Source organism: Nannospalax galili, unplaced genomic scaffold (assembly GCF_000622305.1).
Source record: "Nannospalax galili isolate Female #2095 unplaced genomic scaffold, S.galili_v1.0 scaffold1076, whole genome shotgun sequence".
Classification (NCBI taxonomy): Eukaryota; Metazoa; Chordata; class Mammalia; order Rodentia; family Spalacidae; genus Nannospalax; species Nannospalax galili.
The window spans coordinates 422,427-442,269 of NW_008338348.1; the positions used below are offsets into that span (position 1 = coordinate 422,427).

General features: G+C 45.7%; 1 protein-coding gene across 3 annotated transcripts in view; it reads right to left on the reverse strand.

The window, feature by feature from the left end:
* The window catches only part of Stx18 (syntaxin 18), a 132,686-nt gene that overhangs the window by 32,621 nt on the left and 80,222 nt on the right, over positions 1-19,843 (reverse strand). For 2 of the 3 annotated variants that reach the window (XM_029563513.1, XM_008833116.2), the window contains exons 3-5: positions 2,454-2,569; positions 912-989; positions 692-758 (exon numbers count right to left, since the gene is read on the reverse strand). In XM_029563513.1, coding sequence (XP_029419373.1) covers positions 692-758; positions 912-989; positions 2,454-2,569 — 261 coding nt within the window. The remainder of the gene's footprint in view (positions 1-691; positions 759-911; positions 990-2,453; positions 2,570-19,843) is intronic. The other variant, XM_029563512.1, reaches the window with a different exon arrangement.

Below are 19,843 nucleotides of genomic sequence, written 5' to 3' on the forward strand. Positions count from 1 at the left end.
AGGGAGGGGCGTGTTCAGTGTACAAAGCATCTTGGAAGCATACCTATCACCAGAGACGCAGGGGAGCTGCAACCATGGTGAAAATGCTTTTCGCAGAAAAATCCTTTCAGAGACGATGGTATGGGGGCAGGAACTGAGGTAAAACAGCTACAGTGGCCTACCTCATAGGGTTATTAAGAGATAAGATGGCAAGTGACGTGGGTGCACACACCTGGGACCCCGGCACTCAGGATGCTGAGGCAGGAAGACTGTGAGTTCAAGGCTAGTCTGGGCTGCACAGTGACTTTGAGGCCAGCATGGGCTACATCGCCAGACTGCATCTTCCTTACCCTCAACGAGGAAAAAACAAGAAAAGAAAATTAGGCCGTGCTCAATCCCAGCTCAGTTACCATTAGACTGTGGGGTCCTATGAGTTTTAAACCTGCTGAGTCTCAGCGTCCTCACCAGGAAATGAGAGTAATGGTGTCTGCCCCACAGGGTGCTACGGGTTAACAGAGCAGCCGGCGCTGCACCTGGCACACAGTGTGCCCTCCGCACCAGTGACAGCATCTTGTGAAGAAATTCTAGCCCAGCAGCCCCAGAGTAAGTGCTCCATAAGCTTGGGCGGCCAGCGCTGGCACCACCACCATGGCTGGCATCGGCCGGCGCCGGCATCACCGTCTTAATGGATGACAACAGAGATGGTACTCACAGTCTCTTCTTATCCACCACTCGTTTAACTCGGATGGCTCTTTGTTCTGAGTAAAGCTTGCACACTCCTGTTGAGGGAGGAAACAGAGATCCTTTAAAATGCCTTCTCAAGCAACAGTATTACGAACTCTGAGACACTACAGCCTTCAGCAAGCAAAGCTACGTTCTAAACTGCACCTCTTATGAAATGCACATTTGACCTTCAAGAGAAAATGAAATACTTTTTAGGTAATCTTCAATGAAGTCCAAAACGGCGGTCCTGTGCTCCTTCACTTGCTGGGAATGGATGTCCTTGTGGGCTGTAAGAAAGAAGGACAGCACTCAGACTCAAGCTCAAGGGCTCGCAGAACCTCAGCATTCTCAGCGTAGCTGGGATTGAAAGCATCGTGAAAGCACAGCTATAAAACACGTCCCGTGTGAAGCGAGACATTTTTAAGAGTAAGGCTTCTTAGGCTTTACCAGGTGAAGGGTTAAACACATAGGAAACTGCAGTCAAATAACTTATGGTTTACCACAGCACTGAGGGAGCAGAGTTGGTACAGGTCTTTTCCTGTGCGCTAACTGGTATTAGCAGCATCCACTGTTCATGCTGACTTTCAAGCCACATGCTTAAATCATACGTGTGGGATCATACACTCCCACTGCTTGTGCTGCTTTTCAGCTGGGCGTCCCGCTTTCTCCTCCTCCCCTTAGACACTCCCCTTACTCTGTGGGAACTGTTCAGGATGCTGAGCCTCAAGGAGGTCCTTCTGGCATGAACCACCACATAGAAGCTGATTTTTTAAAAAAACGTTTACAAGTCCCGAAGCCTGTGCTGCTTCCTATGTGTGACACTGCCATGTGTGGGCTTCCAGAGGGCAGGCAGGCTGCTTCGACTGCACACGGCTACTACAAAGAAGCCACACGGTTTTCAGACTGTGGCTGCTCCTTGCCTGGAGACTGAGGTTCCTAGCATAAGCAGCCTAAGGTCACGTGAATGCCTATGTGCTTAAGGTAGGGGTAGGGACTAAGTCTGTAGCACAGGGTTGCATGACTTGACAGTCACAATGGGATTCGGGGACCCTGAAACAATGCACACGGAATTTTGTATGACGCATGTTTTTCGGGCAAGAACACCTGCAGCTTTCACCAGACTCTTCCAGAGGCCCATCAATTAGAGTCCTTCGAGAAGCTTCCCCAGCAGAAGTCCCTGCCATGAGCACAACACCACCTAGCAACTCTGACCTCTGCAGTACCACTGAATGCACTTAGGAATCGAGAGGGACACGACTGGGAAAGCACCTCAGCTCCTCAGTGGGAGTGAAACCCAACAAAGGGAGACGGTGCTGCCTCCTCGTGAAGGCAGGCTCTGAGCGTGCCACAGTGAGCCCAGGAGACATGGCTATAGGCCTTCCTCCTAACCATGAGGTCTCACGTGGAAGCTGACTCTGATAGGACAAGTAGATCTCAGAGAAGTTTCTTCCATCCTTAGCCACATGCCACCCACCCTTGACTCAGAACGTAGACATACACAATCAGTCTCCTCTGACCTTGGCCTCTTGTTTGGAGAGGGCCTTTCCACTCCTGCCTCCCATGCATTTAACCTGAATGACAATCTTTCCAGGACTTTGAGCAGCACTGGTTAAAATACTCGGGAAGGAGGGACTGTAAGGCTTGACACCTTGAATCTCATTAAAAACGTAAGAGGAGTTGTAAGTGGCTGCACCACGAGTCTTGCTGAACTGCTTGGTGCATTTGTGGTATACATTTTTCAAACACTTTACCTTCTGTTCTGAGTTGCTGAATTGCTTCTGAACAGGTCCTCATGAATATCTGAGCATCCTGGTCAATCTGGTCTCGCTCTGCATCTGTCATCCTCCCGTACTCAGACATGACATGGCTTGGAAGAAAGGAGAAGAGGGGAGGGTGGTGTGAGCTGAAGCAAGGTGGTCTGGGTAGAGTGTGAAGGAGAGGTCTCCCCGAGACTTGGGGAAGGGCTTGCTAGGCCAACAGGTGGGAGAACCATCTTGAATGGAGCAGAAGCCGAGGGAGGTGCAGTCTCCTGAACAGCTCCAACAGAAGCAGGCCGATCTAAGGACGGCAACATGCAGCTATTAGGAATGGAGACTTGGCTCAGAACACAGGCAGCTCCTGCAGGCCACACAATCCATCCAGTGACTGCATTAGATTCACACTGGCTGTTCACACTACATGCTGCTGGGACACGATCTGGGGGCTTCTGAAATATGAGAAACTGCTGTGGCCTGCCTTTTTTTTTTTTTTGCTGATGAGCAGTTTTGAAAACTCCCACAAAAAAGTCCTTTAGAAGTAAATTTCATCTCCCTTGATGTTAAGTTAGACCACCCTAAAGTCACCAGGCTAGTCAGGGCATTCACTTTCAGTAACATAGCACCCTGCAGCTCAAAATACCTTGATTCACCTTCATGAGGGCTGGGGGTGTGGCAGATACTTGGCAAGAGTAAGGCTGCTTTGCCTAATGAAATGCTGCAGACTTCACAGCTGGAATGCAGAGCCACAACACTGCAAGCTGAAGGGCTCCATGGCCAGGGTTCCTTATTCCCACCTCGCTCACCACTGCTACTCACCAAAGGAAACTCCGTGGCACCCTATTCTGACCTATGAACCCACCCCAGCCACTCCTTCCCTCACCCACTTCATTCCAGAGGTTGTGAGACTATCCACTCCAAAGATAATGCCCCATCTTCACCTTCCCACTGTGACATGGAGTGGGCCCAGCTCTGACCTGCACTGCCGCAGCACGACTGCCTGCTTGACTTCCTTAATGCATTTCCTGTCCCTGAAGTGCTGGGTATTTATCTCTCTCCTCCCAAGCTGAGTCCAAGTAGGGACCATGGTTCACCTCTGCTTCCCCAGTATCTAAAATGGTGCACAGCACACAGTACCTGCTTCACACCAGTCCTGTGTACACACCAGATGCCATCCTGGTGCTTTGTATGCATGTTGCTTACCTATCTAACCCTCACAAATCATTCGTTCACTCATGCATGAACCGAACCCTCGTATGTATGCAGTGGGCTGGGGCTGGGGGTTCCGAGTTGAATAAGGCTCATTTTTGGTCTCCACAGCAGGTACTGAGCTGCAGAGTGATTGACAGGGAAGCAGAGAACAAGGAACTGAGGTACATGGTGATGATGTGGCAGTGGACAGTAGGGCCAGGGTGGAGAGTGGTCAGCTCATGCAGGGCACTGGGTGCTGGACAGGGCAGGAAAGGGATGGTGTTGTGGGAAATCTTGTGACTGATTTTGCCTTTTGCCTTACATACCCATCATGCTGGAATGCAGTGCTTCCTGTTTCTTATCAGAGAGAAAACTATGTAAGTCACATGGTTTCCAGGAATCTGAAACTTAGAGAAGCTGAAACTTATCATGCTAATAGGGCATCTGGCCCGCTAGAGTGTAATAGGATACTAGCCTGCCATGCTAATAAGGGATCCCATATGCTGTGTTAAGATTGGACTATTACCCCTATATAAGCCCGTACTTTCCTGCAATAAAGCAGATCTGTGTCACTGAACCTGGTCTCCTATGTCTGAATGCAGCGACACTGGCACAGACTCCTCACCAGCCCTGGGATCCAGACCGGATGACTGATGGGAGAAACTGAGAGAGCAGGAGAGCAGCCATAGCCGGAGGAGAGCAGCCACAGCTGGCGACCACAGGACGGTACTTCTAACAGAGGACTGTGATGAAGACCAGCTACAATCCCTACCCTACACTGCAACTTGAGACGCTGGAAAGGCAAGAACAAATGAAACCCAAACCCAGCAGAAGAGAAGAAATAGCAAAAATCAGAGCAAAAATTAATGAAATAGAAACAAAGAAAACAATACAAAGAATCAATGAATCAAGTTTGCATGGACATGTCTGCCCTACCTCAGGGCACATGTGAGTAAACGCAGGGAAAGGAGCAGGAGGACTGGTCCTGTGAAAGCCAGTGCCCAGCCCGGATTTCTGGGGTTCCCTGGGTTACTCCAGAGGGACAGCACACCACAGGCAGTCAGTGTCTCCACACTGATGTGTCCTTCATGTAGACACACCAATCCTCATAAGAACATGGATGGCTCTTTGGTGGCTCTGTATTTACCTAAAACCGCTACTCACTCTGTACCAGTTGTTTCCCTCACATCTACAGGTTGTGCAAAGATAGTGATCACATGAAATACAGACAGATACTCCACTATCTACTAGACATGGACCCTCACAGTGCAAAGCTGAGGGTCACTGGTTCCACTGATGGGGACAGTCACTGGGGGACTTTCAGCAGAGCAATTTACACTTTGCATGGTTTCTCTTTGGTGAGTGGCCTAGGGGCAGAAGAATCTAGACCCCCTCTTTCCCCAAACACAGCTGAGGGACCAAGAGGTCCAAGAGGTCCACAGCTGCCAGAGTCCAAGAGGACTAAAGTAGCCAAGGGCAGGCAGTGTCCACAGGGCACCAGGACGACAGATCTAAGAGACACTGAGAGGTAGCGTGGACTGCCTGGGTATGGAGGCACATCTGTGTACACAAGTGTACATCACATCAAGAGGACAGAGGTGCCAGGCTGGAAAGAACGACATTATGGTACTGTGCCCAAGACAACAGGCCAAATTTAAGACCTTGCACATGAGGAGATGCAATGACTAAAAGAGGGTTCCTGCCCTGCTGTTCTATGACATTTTAAGAACACTAGATAGGTAATGGACATTGGAAGTACGGCCAATGAAAGCTATAGAGACTGGCTGTGGATGCAGTTCAAATTGAGTTACAGTAACAAAATTATTACTGTTTTGAAAAGGTTAAACATCTTGTAAATAAAACATACCCTCATAGAACACGCATATATAAAGATCAAATTTTATTTCCTTGATTATATATAGAGAAATAATTTTATTACAGACCTCAATTTATCTAAGTATTATATTCAGTCAGAAGAGACTATATTAGGTATGAGTTTGGATTAGTCAATTTATTTCAGAAGGAGGAAGAAAGTAAGAAATGAAAGTTTATTTACTAGTTCAGAAACTTAAAGGAACATGGTTTTCTTTATGATTGGTATATTAAGAAAAGACAAGTTCAGAGTCCAACATCATTGGCTTCCTTCGGCCTATTAATACACAGGCTGACGCTAACACACAGGCTGACGCTAACACACAGGCTGACGCTAACACACAGGCTGACGTTAACACACAGGCTGACGCTAACACACAGGCTGATGTTAACACACAGGCTGATGTTAACACACAGGCTGACGCTCCCTGAGGAGAAAGAGGAAGGCGGAGAATAACAAGGCTATTGGAAAAGTCTGGAAAAAGAGGGATGCTTACAACTCTAAGTGCCTACATTAAAAAATTGGAAAGAGCCCAAATAAATGACCTAACACCCAGCAGAAGAGAAGAAATAGCAAAAAATCAGAGCAGAAATTAATGAAACAGAAACAAAGAAAACAATACAAAGAATCAGTGAATCCAAGAGCTGGTTCTTTGAAAAGTTAACAAGATAGACAGACCCCTAGTCCAGTTAACCACAAGAAAGAAAGAGCAAATCCAAATTAACAAAATCAGAGATGAAAGGGGAAACATCACAACAGACACCAGAAAGATACAGAACATTATAAGGGAATATTTTTAAAAACCTATGCACTACTAAATTTGAAAATCTAAAAGAAATGGATGGATATCTAAAATCACGGGAACCATTAAAGTTAAACCAGGAAGAGAGCAACAGTTTAAACATACTCATAATATATAAGGAAATTGAAACAGTTATATAAAGCCTCCCAACTAAAAAAAGCCCAGGCCCAGATGGATTTACAGCAGAATTCTACCAGACATTTAAAGAAGACTTCCAACCAATACTACTTAAATTATTCAAAATGATAGAAACAGAGGGAGAACTCCCAGATTCCTTCCACGAAGCCAGCATCACTCTAATATCCAAACCGCATAGACACAAAACAAAAAAGAAAACTCCTTATACCCATATTCTTAATGAATATAGATGCAAAAATTCTCATCAAAATAATTGGAAACCACATACAGATGTACATCAAAAAGATCATTCACCATTATTAAGTAGGCTTTATCCCAGAGATGCAGGGATGGTTCAATATATGCAATTCAATAAAAGTCATTAATCACATAAATGAACTCAAAGACAAAAACCACACTGTCATCTTAATAAATGCAGAAAAGGCCTTTCAAACATTCAACATGCATTTATGGTCAAAGTCCTAGAGGGAATTGGACTGGAGGGAACACACCTCAACATAATTAAAGCCATATATAACAAACCCACAGCCAACATCATTCTATATGGAGAAAAACTGGAAGCATTCCCATTCAAATCAGGAACCAGACAAGGCTGTCCACTATCTCCACTCCTTTTCAACGCAGTGCTTGAAACTCTTGCTAAAGCAATAAGACAGGAGAAGGAAATTAAAGGAGTACTAATTGGAAAAGAAGAGGTCAAACTATCCCTTTTTGCAGATGATATGATACTATACCTAAGAGATCCCAAAAGTTCCATCAGAAAACTCCTAGAACTGATCAACATTTTCAGTATAGTGGCAGGTTATAAAATCAACCTACCCAAATCAGTAGCCTTTCTATATATCACTAACAAGCAATTGGAGAAAGAATACAGGGAAATGCTCCCATTCATAACAGCTGCAAAAAAAAAAAAAAAATCTTGGAATAAATCTGACCAAAGACACCAGGAGATGGAAGGACCTCCCGTGCTTATGGACTGGAAGAATTAATATGGTGAAAATGACCATCCTACCAAAAGAAATATATAGATTTAATGCAATCCCAATCAAAATCCCCATGACATACTTCACAGAATTAGAAAAAAAAATCATCCTTAAATTAGTATGGAACACAAAAGGCCCCAGATAGCCAAAGCAACCCTGATCACAAAGAGCAATGCTGGGGGGATTATTATACCAGATCTCAAAGTATACTATAGAGCTATAGTTATAAAAACAGCATGGTACTGGCACAAAAATAGACACATAGATCAATGGAACATCACTGAAGACCCAAACCTGAGTACATGCAATTTCAGCCACCTGATATTTGACAAAGGTGCCAAGAACACACAATGGAGGAAAGACAGCATCTTCAACAAATGGTGCTGGCAAAACTGGATCTCCACCTGTAGAAGAATGAAACTAGATCCTTATCTTTCATCTTGCACAAAACTCAACTCCAAATGGATCAAAGACCTCAATGTGAAGCTAGAAACCCTGAAACTATTGGAAGAAAATACTGGTAGTAACTTACACAATATAGGTATAGGAAAGGATTCTAAATTGGACACAAGTTGCTCAGGAATTAAGGTCAGCAATCAACAAGTGGGACCTCATTAAACTAAAAAGCTTCTGTACAGAAAAAGAAACAATCAAAAAAGTGAAGAGAAAACCCACAGAATGGGAAAAAATCTTCACCAGTGACACATCTGACAGAGGTTTAACATCTAGAATATATAAAGAACTCAAAAAACAATCCAGAAACCAAATGACCCACTTGAAATATGGGCTAAAGATCTAAACGGAGAGTTCTCAAAGGAAGAAATAAAGATCGCTAAGAAACATCTCAAAAAGTGTTCAACATCATTAGTAATTAGGGAAATGCAAATTAAAACCACCCTAAGGATATCACCTTACCCCACCTAGACTGGCTAGGATCAAGAGAACAAATGATACCAAATGCTGGTGAGGGTTTGGAGAAAGGGGAAAGTTCATTCACTGCTGGTGGGACTGCAAACTTGTGCAGCCTCTATGGAAAACAGTGTGGAGAATGCTTTAAAAAAACCTAAAAATTAACCTACCATATGATCTGGTTATACCACTCCTTGGTATTTACCCAAAGGACTCATCCTATTGTAGAGATACTTGTACGACCATGTTTGTTGCTGCTCTTTTCACAATAGCTAAGAGATGGAAGCAACCTAAGTGCCCCTCAACTGATGAGTGGTTAACAAAAATGTGGTATATTCATACAATGGAGTTTTACTCAGCAGTAAAGAAAAATGAAATGAAGAAATTTGCAGGCAAATGGATGGATCTAGAAACTGTTATACTAAGTGAAGTAACACAGACTCAGAAAAACAAATGACGTATGTTCTCCCTCATTTGTGGACCCTAGCACCAAGTCCTTTTAAATTCCATGTCCTTTTAATAAGATGATGCTATACATCCGTCTCTTCTTCATGAAATAACTACCATCATCACGACTTCAGCTGAGCCCGATTGCTAAACATCATCACAACTGGGCTTGTTGACAGTTGTGCTTCTTCATTAAAGGAGGGGCAAGGAGGGTCATTGGGCCCTCACTGGAGTATCCGACCACTCTTCCCAGCTAACTGTATGTAATTTTGCCCTAATCACACATGGTTTCCTATATCTGGGGAAGGCTAAAGTATACAATGTCGAGAAGGCTAAGAAGAGAAGGCTAAGAAGAGAAGGCATGACCCATACTGGGTAAAGGCTTTCCAGTATGCACACCTCAGGTCATACATATACCTCAGCAACCCCTCAGTTATCTCAAGCCTTTGAGAGGGAACTGACACTGATTCTAACCACTATAACAGCTATCAAAATGCCTGAAAGCAAATCCTGAATCCATCACTCGAGTCCAGCCTTGGCAGAAAAAAGAAAAATGAGGAGGAAACCAATAGAGGGATGCTTTTGGAAGCCCTTGTCCTGAAATTCCAATGCACTTTCATACGAACATTTGAAAATTGCTCTGTTCTGACTTTTTTCTAGTTCCCTGTCTAGAACTTGCAATGCTAGTAACTCTTGCCTTTACTTCTCCTTCACATCTCCTATTCACCACTCAAGGACTTTCTTTTCCCCCTGGAGATAAAAGTTATGCAATTTGGGAGTCTTTTAGATAGACCCAATGAAGGGGTACCCCAATTGCCTCAACCTGCATCCCTGTTCAGCATGGAAGAAGCCAGAGTGGTCTGCTTCCCTATTCCCCATTGGAAATTTGGGTAACCTCTTCAGAGGAAGGCATGATAAGAATAGGAGGTAGGAATTGGCTAGGCAGTTAGGGTAAAAAGACCCCAAAGAAATGTAGCCAATTTCTTGGCTAAAAGTCACAATATCCTTGGGCCTCATACTCTGTTCCAAAGGCCAAAAATGTCTAAAGTATTTGGGAGCTTTTATCTAATCCTTAGAAGATTTTAGGGTTACCACTTTAGAGGGGGGAATGTTAGAGTAGACAAAAGCCCTATTAAAAAAAAAAAAAGGAGTACATGAAGTTGTCAGAAAAAAGTGATAGGGAGATATGGGAAGAGTTGGAGGGGAGGGAGTGAGCATGGATTTGATCAAAACACCTTATATGCACATACGAAAATCTCAATAAATTATTAAAAGAAAAAGTCTGGAAAAAGATCATAGCCTTATTTTTGCTATAAATATTAAATTAATATTAACTTCATAGCCTATACTGAGCATGTAATAAGCATGGTCAATATATGCTATGAAATTAATTAATGCCTGGGCTATAGACAGGAGCTAAACACAGACCCTACTTTTAATAAGCTATATTACAACAGGTAACACTGACAGTGCTACGCATGTTTTATATAACAAAACAAGCATGTCAGATGGAGCGGGGGTGGTCAGACGGACCGGTCGCTGACCTTGGGTAGAGAACCTTGCCTTATTTACCTCCATGCTCATTTGCTTGTTTTCATTCTCTCTCCCCTGCCCCCCAGGGCCTCATGCATGTCAAGCAAGTGTCTGACCACTAAGCCATATCCCTAGCCCCTCTAGCCTGTGTTCTTAGCACTTGTAATAAGTAGGGGCACAGTAAGTTTTGCTAGGTGTATAGTAGAGCACCCACATTTGGCTCCTTCTGCAGAGTTGGATCCTGTCAATCCTCTGCACAGGCCTTCCTAGTCTTCTCCCTAAGAGCAAAGGCCAGGTCCTCATGGAGCTGGAAAGCCTCAAGATGAATGACCAGATCTATTCCCTGAGAGGTCTCTGGGCTTACCTCACCGACTCTCCTCAGGCTCTGGGCACCTTAGCCTCTTTCTGTTCCTCTACGTTCTAGACATAATCCATATTGACTTTACAATCCTTGGTTGTCCCCTTCTTCTGGAATGCTCTTTCCCCATATCTCCATAAACTGATCCCTCACTTCTTTTAGGCCTTTACTTACTGTCACCCTCTTAATGAGGCCTTTCTTAACTCACCTACATAGACCTGTACCTGTCTTGGTACCTCTTAACCATCCACCAATATATCTGCCCTACTCTCTCATCCTAGACATTATGTGGATTTACTTCGACTTATGTGTGTGACCCTCTTCCACATTCAGGCTTCACTAAGGCAAGGACTATTGGATCACTGCTGTACTCCTGTCATGAAGAACAATGCCTATGACTCAGCAGACTGATAACTGATAATCAAATACCTTCTGAGTGAACTGGAGCCTGAACTGGAGAATCTGCATGATGTATAATTACAATTGTGTTCTAGTAAGTCCCTTTCGAAGCAATATCTGTAGGCATCCCCCTTCCAGAGCCTTCTCTAGAAAATATCAAGCTCATCTAAGCAGGGAACACATTGAGCTGAGGACAGTGCCTTCCCCAGAAGCAAAGGGACGAGCTGAGCGTGGGCTCCCCTGTTCAGATCCAGCCGTGTCCTGCTGGCATCCTCTCCTCCTTCCTGTGCCTTTCTGCACTAGACCACCACTGCATTGGTGGGGAGGGCTAGGAAGAAACAGGCAGAGGGAATGGATGTTCCTTCTCCACTGGCGCTTGTCCTGACAGATGAGAGAGCAGCACTTCCTATCCCCAAAGTGCTTGGCATCTGGTTCTGTTAGCTAGTTTAGTTAACATGGTAACACTGAGGCAGAGGATCAAGAGTGAGCCCAGAGGCCAAGTCCACTCCTCTGACTCAGTCTGAGTGGCTGAGCAGGGAGTAGTAGGAGTGGTGAGGTCAGAGGGGCCGGGGCTCCCAAGTTGGAAGGGTGCTGGCTGCTGAGTGAATATGCATTCTGCAGCACAGGCAGGCCTGGACCAGATGATTCCAAGGGCATTCGACTAATAAGCCTTCCGTTCTCCCGCTCCATATTCTGTATTTAATGGAACCTGGCTCGGGGAAGGCAAGAAGGTCTAAAGGTTAATTTGAGAAACCTGATTACTCAGTTAGGAGGGCCCCTCTTCAGGGAGCACTGCACAGACCTACTTAGCCTCCCACATCAAAACTAACGGGGTTGTTACTGTTTTAGTGGTAACAACAGAACTAAGTGGCATTGTTGTGTTGCCAGGATGTTGTGGGAAAGGTACATCGACTGCTAGTAGAGAAATTATTTTTAATTAAGGTCATTCAGAGACCCAGCCAGAGGCTGCCTAGGCTGCATGCTGTTCTGCTCCAGTAAAATGTCATTATTAAAAAAATTAAATGGGTCAATAAAGTCTGAGCTCTACATTCTGGAAAAGATTATAGCTTCCTAATTATGTCAAACTAACAAAGCCTCGTGGTCCGAAGGCAATATTTCTACACATATTCTTTCAATTCCATGATTACATTGCTCATAAAAATGTTCCTAGGAGCAGGCCAAGGCCAGCACGGTGCCCAGGAAGGGAGAGAAGGGAAACAGAAAGGCTGGCAATAGTCTACACCCTTAGGGAGAAGTTGATGGGAGTAGATGAGGGCGGCCTCTCCCCACCTGAAGGGCTGGAACAGGGCAGGGAAGGTCTATTCCCTTGTACTGGCATTTCTATGGGTTATCAGCTTTCCCAGAATGACCCCTGGCCTATCCGACTCAGCCTCCCATGAGAGGAGCAGAGACTTCCCTGCTGGGTACCCTGGCCATGGGAACGGGGCATGCCCTCAACCACATGTCCCTCTCCAACCACATGTCCCTCTCCCCTCTGTTCCACTCTCTCCTAGGCTGCAAGGGGCCTGCCCCTGGTGTCTGGGCAACAACAACTGTGACTGCTCAGTGCCACTACCTGACTGGGCCTGTCTAATTTGAGACCAGAGACAAAGGAGCTCACCTACAGTCCCAAGGTCTGTCTGCCAACCTAAGTTTCACAGTGAGACTTCCCTACCCCATTTTGTTCAATCATCACGGCATCAAAAGTCACATGGAGCTGCAGCTCAATTATCACTCACCAGGGGCTTCAATGTACCAGGACTCAGCATATTTCATCCTCAAGAGAACGTGATCCACATTTCACCAAAAAGCAAGCAAGCGCAGAGAAGTAAGCTGCACATACTGACTGACACGCAGCCAATCTAGACCCATGTGACCTGCCCCAAAGCAATGCTTTAAAGGCCCCAGAGCCTGGCCTGGGTAGAATGAGGATGTGTGAGTTGGCAAAGACTGGCTGGTACCAGGAAAAAGAGAAGACTGAATTTCCACAAGATATTGGGCTGGGCACGCAATGGGGGGTAAGTGACATGCTTATGCCATACAGCCAGCCAGCAAGTGGCAGGGCTGAAACTGGCTCCCAGGGGTCCCTGTCTCAGCCCAGTATCTGCTGCCATTGTGGCTGGGAAGGGGCAGGCTCAGACCTGTGGCGGTCTGAGGTGTGGCAGTCTGGGAGCACTGGAAACCGCGTGGGGCTGAGGGTCTGTGTTTGACACTAAGTCAGTACTTTCTCAAGCAGCTTCGGCTGGCCTGGTGGCCCCCTTCCCTCTGTGCCTTGGTCACTGTCTCCCTGGAGTGTCTCCGCTGCCTCCTGCTGGTGACCACTGCCATTCTGACAGGGTCTCAACTCTGCAGGCATGATGAGAAAGCAGACCCACAAAAGCAGACAGAGACAGTATGCACATGGGTCAGCACACATGCTGACAGCGCAGCTACTACTACTGGCGTGAATTCCATATAGATTTCAAATGTGGCAAAATGTTATCCTTATTTTCCCCCCAATCACTTAAAATTGTGAAACTATTCCTAGCTAACAGGCAGTGGGCTGGACCCAGCCTGCAGGCTAGTGTGTGCTCTTTGGCACAAGACTTTGAAGTTCAGATATTAACGGCTTTGCCTGAGAAGGCTCAGGCGCTCCAGGTTCATAAGGGAGGCCGGAGCCAGACTGACATCCACAGCAGCCACTATTCACCCTGCATGCTTCTACAAGACAGTGGCACAGAAACAAGGGATTGAGACATTTTCAGTGTACTAGAACCTTATGATTTTAATGTGTTTGTGACTTAGAACTGGACCATTTGATCCCTTTCTCTCTCCTCCCCATTCAAAATGCTTGCCTCTCCTACTGGCCAGCCAGTGCTCGGCTCTGCAGCTGAGCTCAGCACACAAGAGTCTCAGCACAATCTTCTTTTTAGTTTTAACTTTTTTCTGGAAAATCAGCTTAGAGAGTATGAAGGCAAACTGTCAGAAAGAAGTTGTGCCTTCTACAGAACATTAGGCAAGGCTCATCAACTGATTAGAATGTTAATGACAGTGGAGAGCTTGGAATGTTGCAGGGCCAGAGCCTAATTGCAATTTATCTTGGGCTATCTTTAGCCATCTAAATAGCCATTCTTTGATCACCTCTGTGTCTGACCTAACATCCTGTGACTAACAGATAAAAACCTTTGGAATACATTAACAATAAAACTCTAGCTTCCACCAACCAAAAGGCTAAAAAACACCATCAAGAGAGCATCGGAGGCCTAGAGGAGAGGTTTCTCTGCCTTGTTTCAACCCACCTACTTAATGTTGCCATCAGTGTACTTAACTTTTATTTATTTACTTATTTAATATTTATATTTTATGTGTATGAGTGTTAGCTAAGCCTGAATGTATGCAAGTGCACCCATATTGTGCACTGCTCATGGAAGCCAGAAGAGGGTGTTGGATCCCCTGGAACTGGAGTTATGGACAGTTGTTAGCCACCATGTGGGTGGCTGGAATTGGGTTCTGGGAATTGAATCCGTCTTCTGCAAGAGCAGCCAGTGATCTTAACCACTGAGCCATTTCTCCAGTCCCTGTGCCCCCCACCCCCCAATGTACTTTAAAAGTGCCTTGATTTTTGACTTTGTGTTTGGTTACTATAAAAACCTCATGAAATGGGGCTGGAGAGATGGCTCAGTGGTTAAGAACACTGGTTGTTCTTGTAGAAGACCTGGGTTCGAATGCCAGCACCCACATGGCAGTTAACAATTGTCCATAACTCCAGTCCCAGGGGATCCGACAGCCTCTTCTGACCTCCACGGGCACTGCACACACGGATACACTTACCTACATGCAGGCAACACATGCATACACGTAAAATATAAATAAAAAAAACTCATGAAACTTATCACATTGGAACATTTTATATACAGTTCAGGATCCCTGCCCAGGCAACACTCCTACCCACAGTTACGATAAGTTTTCCTACACTAATTAACACAATCTAGACAAGCCCTCACAGGCTATCCTGAGGTCGTCTCCCAGATGATTCTAGATTCTGCCAAGTTGACAGCATTGTCACAGTGCTCTGTACGCTGCTTATAGAAAGTCTGGTGGGCCTCAGGAATGCTCAGAGTTTTGTGTGAGCACTACCCACAGGGCAAGCAAGGAAGTCTGATGAAGGGTCCCTATAACAGGATCTGTAACCTACGTTGTCAGGGACTAAAGAAAAGAGCTAGAAATCGATAGGCTGACACCAGTTTGGAAAAGTTTCCCCAAATTACTACAGCTTCTAATGCACAGCCAATCAAAGTAGTATTTGATACACCTACACCTTTAGAAAGAAAATTTACACTGCCATCTAGTGTTAACCAACTATTTTAACAGAGAACTTAATAATACAGCTTTCTTAGTAGTTTCCATCAGGATAATATTTCAAAACACTAAATAAAGTATGTTTGAAAGTACAAAATCGCTCATGTTAAGTCTGGAGGAACCTACAGGGATTAATACTCACCTGGGATATGATTTTCCCTGCTGAGGAATCTGTGTGAGCTATTTCTACTTTGCATAGATGACAATTTGTTTAAAGCTTTGAGAGGAGGGGTCCGAAGTGCAAATATCCCTCACTTCCTAAGGACGGAGTCCTAGAGGGAGGCTACTGATGACACTATTTCCTATGGCAAAGCCAAGCGGGTCACACATTCTCATAATGCATTTGAGGAGTTCTGCAGTGAAACACCACACTGGGCCCGGGGGCAGGAGTGGTGGGGAATTGCTGCTGGGGAGGAGCTGCAAATGAGATGCCCGCACCACAATGCTCCTCTGTGTGCTGAGAACTGGCATCCATTCCACAAGCTGTTTTGGAAGTTCTGGTCAAAGTCTTCTTTTAAAACCAATGTAGTCTTTCCAAGTGGCATTTAGGGACTCACAACACTGCTCAGTTGCTGAGTGACAAACATCATCTCATCTCTGCATGCTTCACAACAGGGCAGACACTACTCCCCAGGTGCCAGCGGGTACCTTCCCCTTGATGGGTGAATTCCTTTTCATCATGTAGGTAAGTCCTCTCCCTTCAGACCTCAGCTCCAGTGTCACTTCTTTGAGGACACGTTCCCTGACAAGGCTAAGTCTTCCAAACCATCTGTACTCTATTTCTGTGGTGCCCACTCTGTTTGCAATGCTGCCTGCTGGTGGCTCCACTAACAACTCTGAGGAGACACAGAGGACCATGTTTGTTCCCTCTAAATACTCCTGGCATGGGGTGTGTACATGTGGGCATTCAACAACCATCTGCAGAATGAATTCGAGGACTAAGTAGACAGAATCCTCCTTGGTACTTCATAGCATACATAAAAGAACAAGCATCCAGGAGGACAAATGAGAGGCTGAGTGGTACGTGGATAGGCCACGGTTACTGTATGGGTATGAAGTGCTCCTCAAATGGCTCATGTGTTAAAGGCCTGGTCCCCAGCTGGTGATGGCACTGAGTCATGATTGGATGTTAGTCTGCTAACATCATCCATGAGCTACTGGGAAGTGGTACCCATCTGGAGGAAGCAAGCCAGTGGAGTTGTATCTCAGAAGGGTCTATCTAGTCCTGGCCCCACCTTGCTTCCATTTCTTGGCAGCTGAGTGGCAAGCAACTTGCCCCTGCCACACCCTTTTGCCATGACTTTTTGCCTGACCAAAAGCCCACAGCAACAAAGCAAGCTGACCATGAACTAAACCCTAGAATCCGAAATCAAAATGAACTACCTCTCCTTCCAAGCTGCTCTCTCAGGGTTGGGTCACATGGCTGAAAATCTGATTAACACAGTAATTACAGTATTTTTCAAGTGCAAAGAAAGACAACAGAGCCAACAAGACCCCAGGTTCTTTCTATGGAGGACAAAGCATTCATCAGAGGAGCTGCAGAATACAGTTGGTCCTCTGCACCTGGCAGCAGTCAGCAGACCGTCAACAAGGGCCCGTGTGGCTCGTCTCTGTCATCCATCATACAGTACAAAGCTCTCTCTAGAGCACTGACACCATGCTGGAATTATAAGCAATCTACAGCCGCAGGCCTGGCTCTGTACATCTGGGAGTTAAGAGTGTTTTCTACATTTTTCAAAGGTTATAAATGAAACAAAAAAGGAAGAAGGGTATGTGACAGAAAGCTACATGGCTTACCCGTGTGACGTGCTAACCCCTTTCCTGGGGCTGGCAGATCCTGGCTTGGCAGTGAAATGAAACTGCCTGGCTCAGGGGGAAAGCGTGTGTGTGGGAAGGGACATGCAGGGTCCTCAGGATCGACGGATTGTGACCACAGCACTGCTTTGGAAGCAGTGGGGATGAGGAGACAGAGTACACTCAGGACAGGCACCTTGAAACTGAGGGAGCGACTTTGTTGCAAGGAGTGAGGATGAGGTCAGACAGGGAGAATTTCTGCCAGAGAGCTCAAGCTCCAGAGAGAAGAGACTAGGAGGCCATGTCCAGGGGCCTACCCTAACCACAGGGTGAAAGCTGCAGCCACCCAGCACTCCCCCACCACTGCGTTCTACTCTTTCACCTGTCACATTATACTCTGGCTTATCAGGGGCAATCAGCTAAAATACAAGCTCTATCAGGGCAGTGACATCGTTCTACTTTGTTCCCTGATGTGCTCAAAGAATCTAGGGCCTTCCCCTGGGCAGGCAGTCAACAGTTCCTTGGTGGATAAGCAAGTCAGTGTAGAGACAGTGAGCATATGAGGCTGGGCAGGACTCTCAGATCAATGCAGGCTGCATTTTGGACTAGACAATTCTTGGTTGTAGAGCACTGTCCTGCGCACTGCTGGGTGCGGCACAACCCTGCCTTCTACCTGTCAGATGCCAGTAGCACTCTTCTCCCCAGATGTTGCCAGTATCCCTTCAGGGCCAAACCACTAATGGATGAGCCCTAGCGCCTAGTCAAGGGCCTTAGACTATGAAGGAACCACTCATGTATTCATTGATAAATATTTATTGAGTACGAAATATGACTGAAGCATTATGGAAGCAAGAAAAAGTTGATAAGGCATCTGGCCTCACAAAATTTACAAACTAGTGACAAAAAAAAATAGTTAAAAATCTATAAATTTTGCTCAGCTTCCCTGGGCTGCACGGTCCGCCAGCCTCTTTCCTGGTCGCCTGGGCTGACCTGTAGGCCTCGGGCCACCACTGCTTCCTGATCCCTTGTATCCTGACGGACGCAATTCCTTCTCAAGATCCCCAGGAACCCTCTGGGCCTGGGCCTGCCCTCACCTCCCTCTGCTTCCCTGGGCTGCACTAACCGCTAGCTTCTTTCTGGGACGCTGGGGCTGACCTTTTGGCTTTCTGATCCTTTGCATCCAGAAGAACTCTTCTCCTCACTGCAATCCCCAGGAGCCCTTGGGGCCTCTCTCCGCCCCCATCTCCCTTTGCATCTCTGGGTGGCACGGCCAGCAGCTGCCTGAGACCAGCACCTTTCCTGGGCCCTGCTCCCAGGCCAGTCCAACCCCCAAATTCCTGAGGCCAAAATCTTTCCTGGAGGGATCCAGACCTTAGGAGTAAGCCTGAAAACATCTGACCCTCATCTGAATCGGGCCTCTGTGGGAATTCCTGAAGACAAAAGCAATCTGGCCACTCCAATATAAAATCAAAAGAGAGAACCAGAAGCTTACATGAGCCAGCATTTCATGCCCAAAAAGTAAACCACAAAGGCACATAAAGTTTACAAAAAGAAGCAGACCTAAACTTGAAGGCTTGATCTCACACAAGAATCAGAAACTACAAATGAAATTCACATGTCAAAATCACAGAGAAAAAATAACATGGAAAACCAAAATAACATATCCCCACCAAATACCAATAGTAATCTAGAGGAGTACAATGAGAACCCCCTAGAGATAATGAAGGACATGGAACTCAAAAGAACAATTATAAACAGGATAAAAGAATTCAGTGAATTTAAAGAACACACAAAGAAATCAAAGAACTGAAGGAATGTGGGGACCTAAAGGCCCCACCTTGCATAGGTCGAAAGGAAGTTACTGGGGGCACGGCCTGGCTTGCTTTGAAAGTCTGAAGAATACTTCCGCACTGCTGAGGAGTGCATGATCAGCGCGGGACCATCCTTAAGATACAACCTGGGGGCGGGGGGAGTTCCAGGTGCCTTTATAAGCTTTGGAACACTTGCAATAAATGAGTCTCTGCCTAAGACTCCCTGTTGCTTCTGAGTGTCCCCAGGTAATGGGGGCGGCGTGAGCTGGCGAACGGCGTGCTTACTCATCCCCAATCCTCACCTCGCCTGGGATCGCTGGTTCGAACCCCTGGCAAAGGAAGATAGGGATAAACTTCTGAATGAATTCAGAAAAGAGTTAGAAATCTACTGAGTATTCCACCCAAGCACCAAAGGATATACTTTCTATTAGTGCCCCATGGAACCTTCTCCAAAATCGACCATATACTGGGGCACAAAATGAACCACAACAAATACAAAAAGATTGACATAATTCCATGCATTCTATCAGACAACAATGCAGTAAAGCTTCCAATCAACACTGGAAGAAGCCTTAATCAACACATGAACACATGGAGATTAAACAACACACTCCTAAATAATGAATGGGTCAAAAGAGAAATTAAGAAAAGAAATAAAAGTATTCCTGGAATTAAATGAAAAGGACAATACAACATGACAAATCTTCTGGGACACACTGAAAGTGGTCCTTAGAGGGAAATTTATAGCGCTAAGTGCCTACATCAAAAAATCGTAAAGAACACAAATAAATGACTTAATGTTGCAACTCAA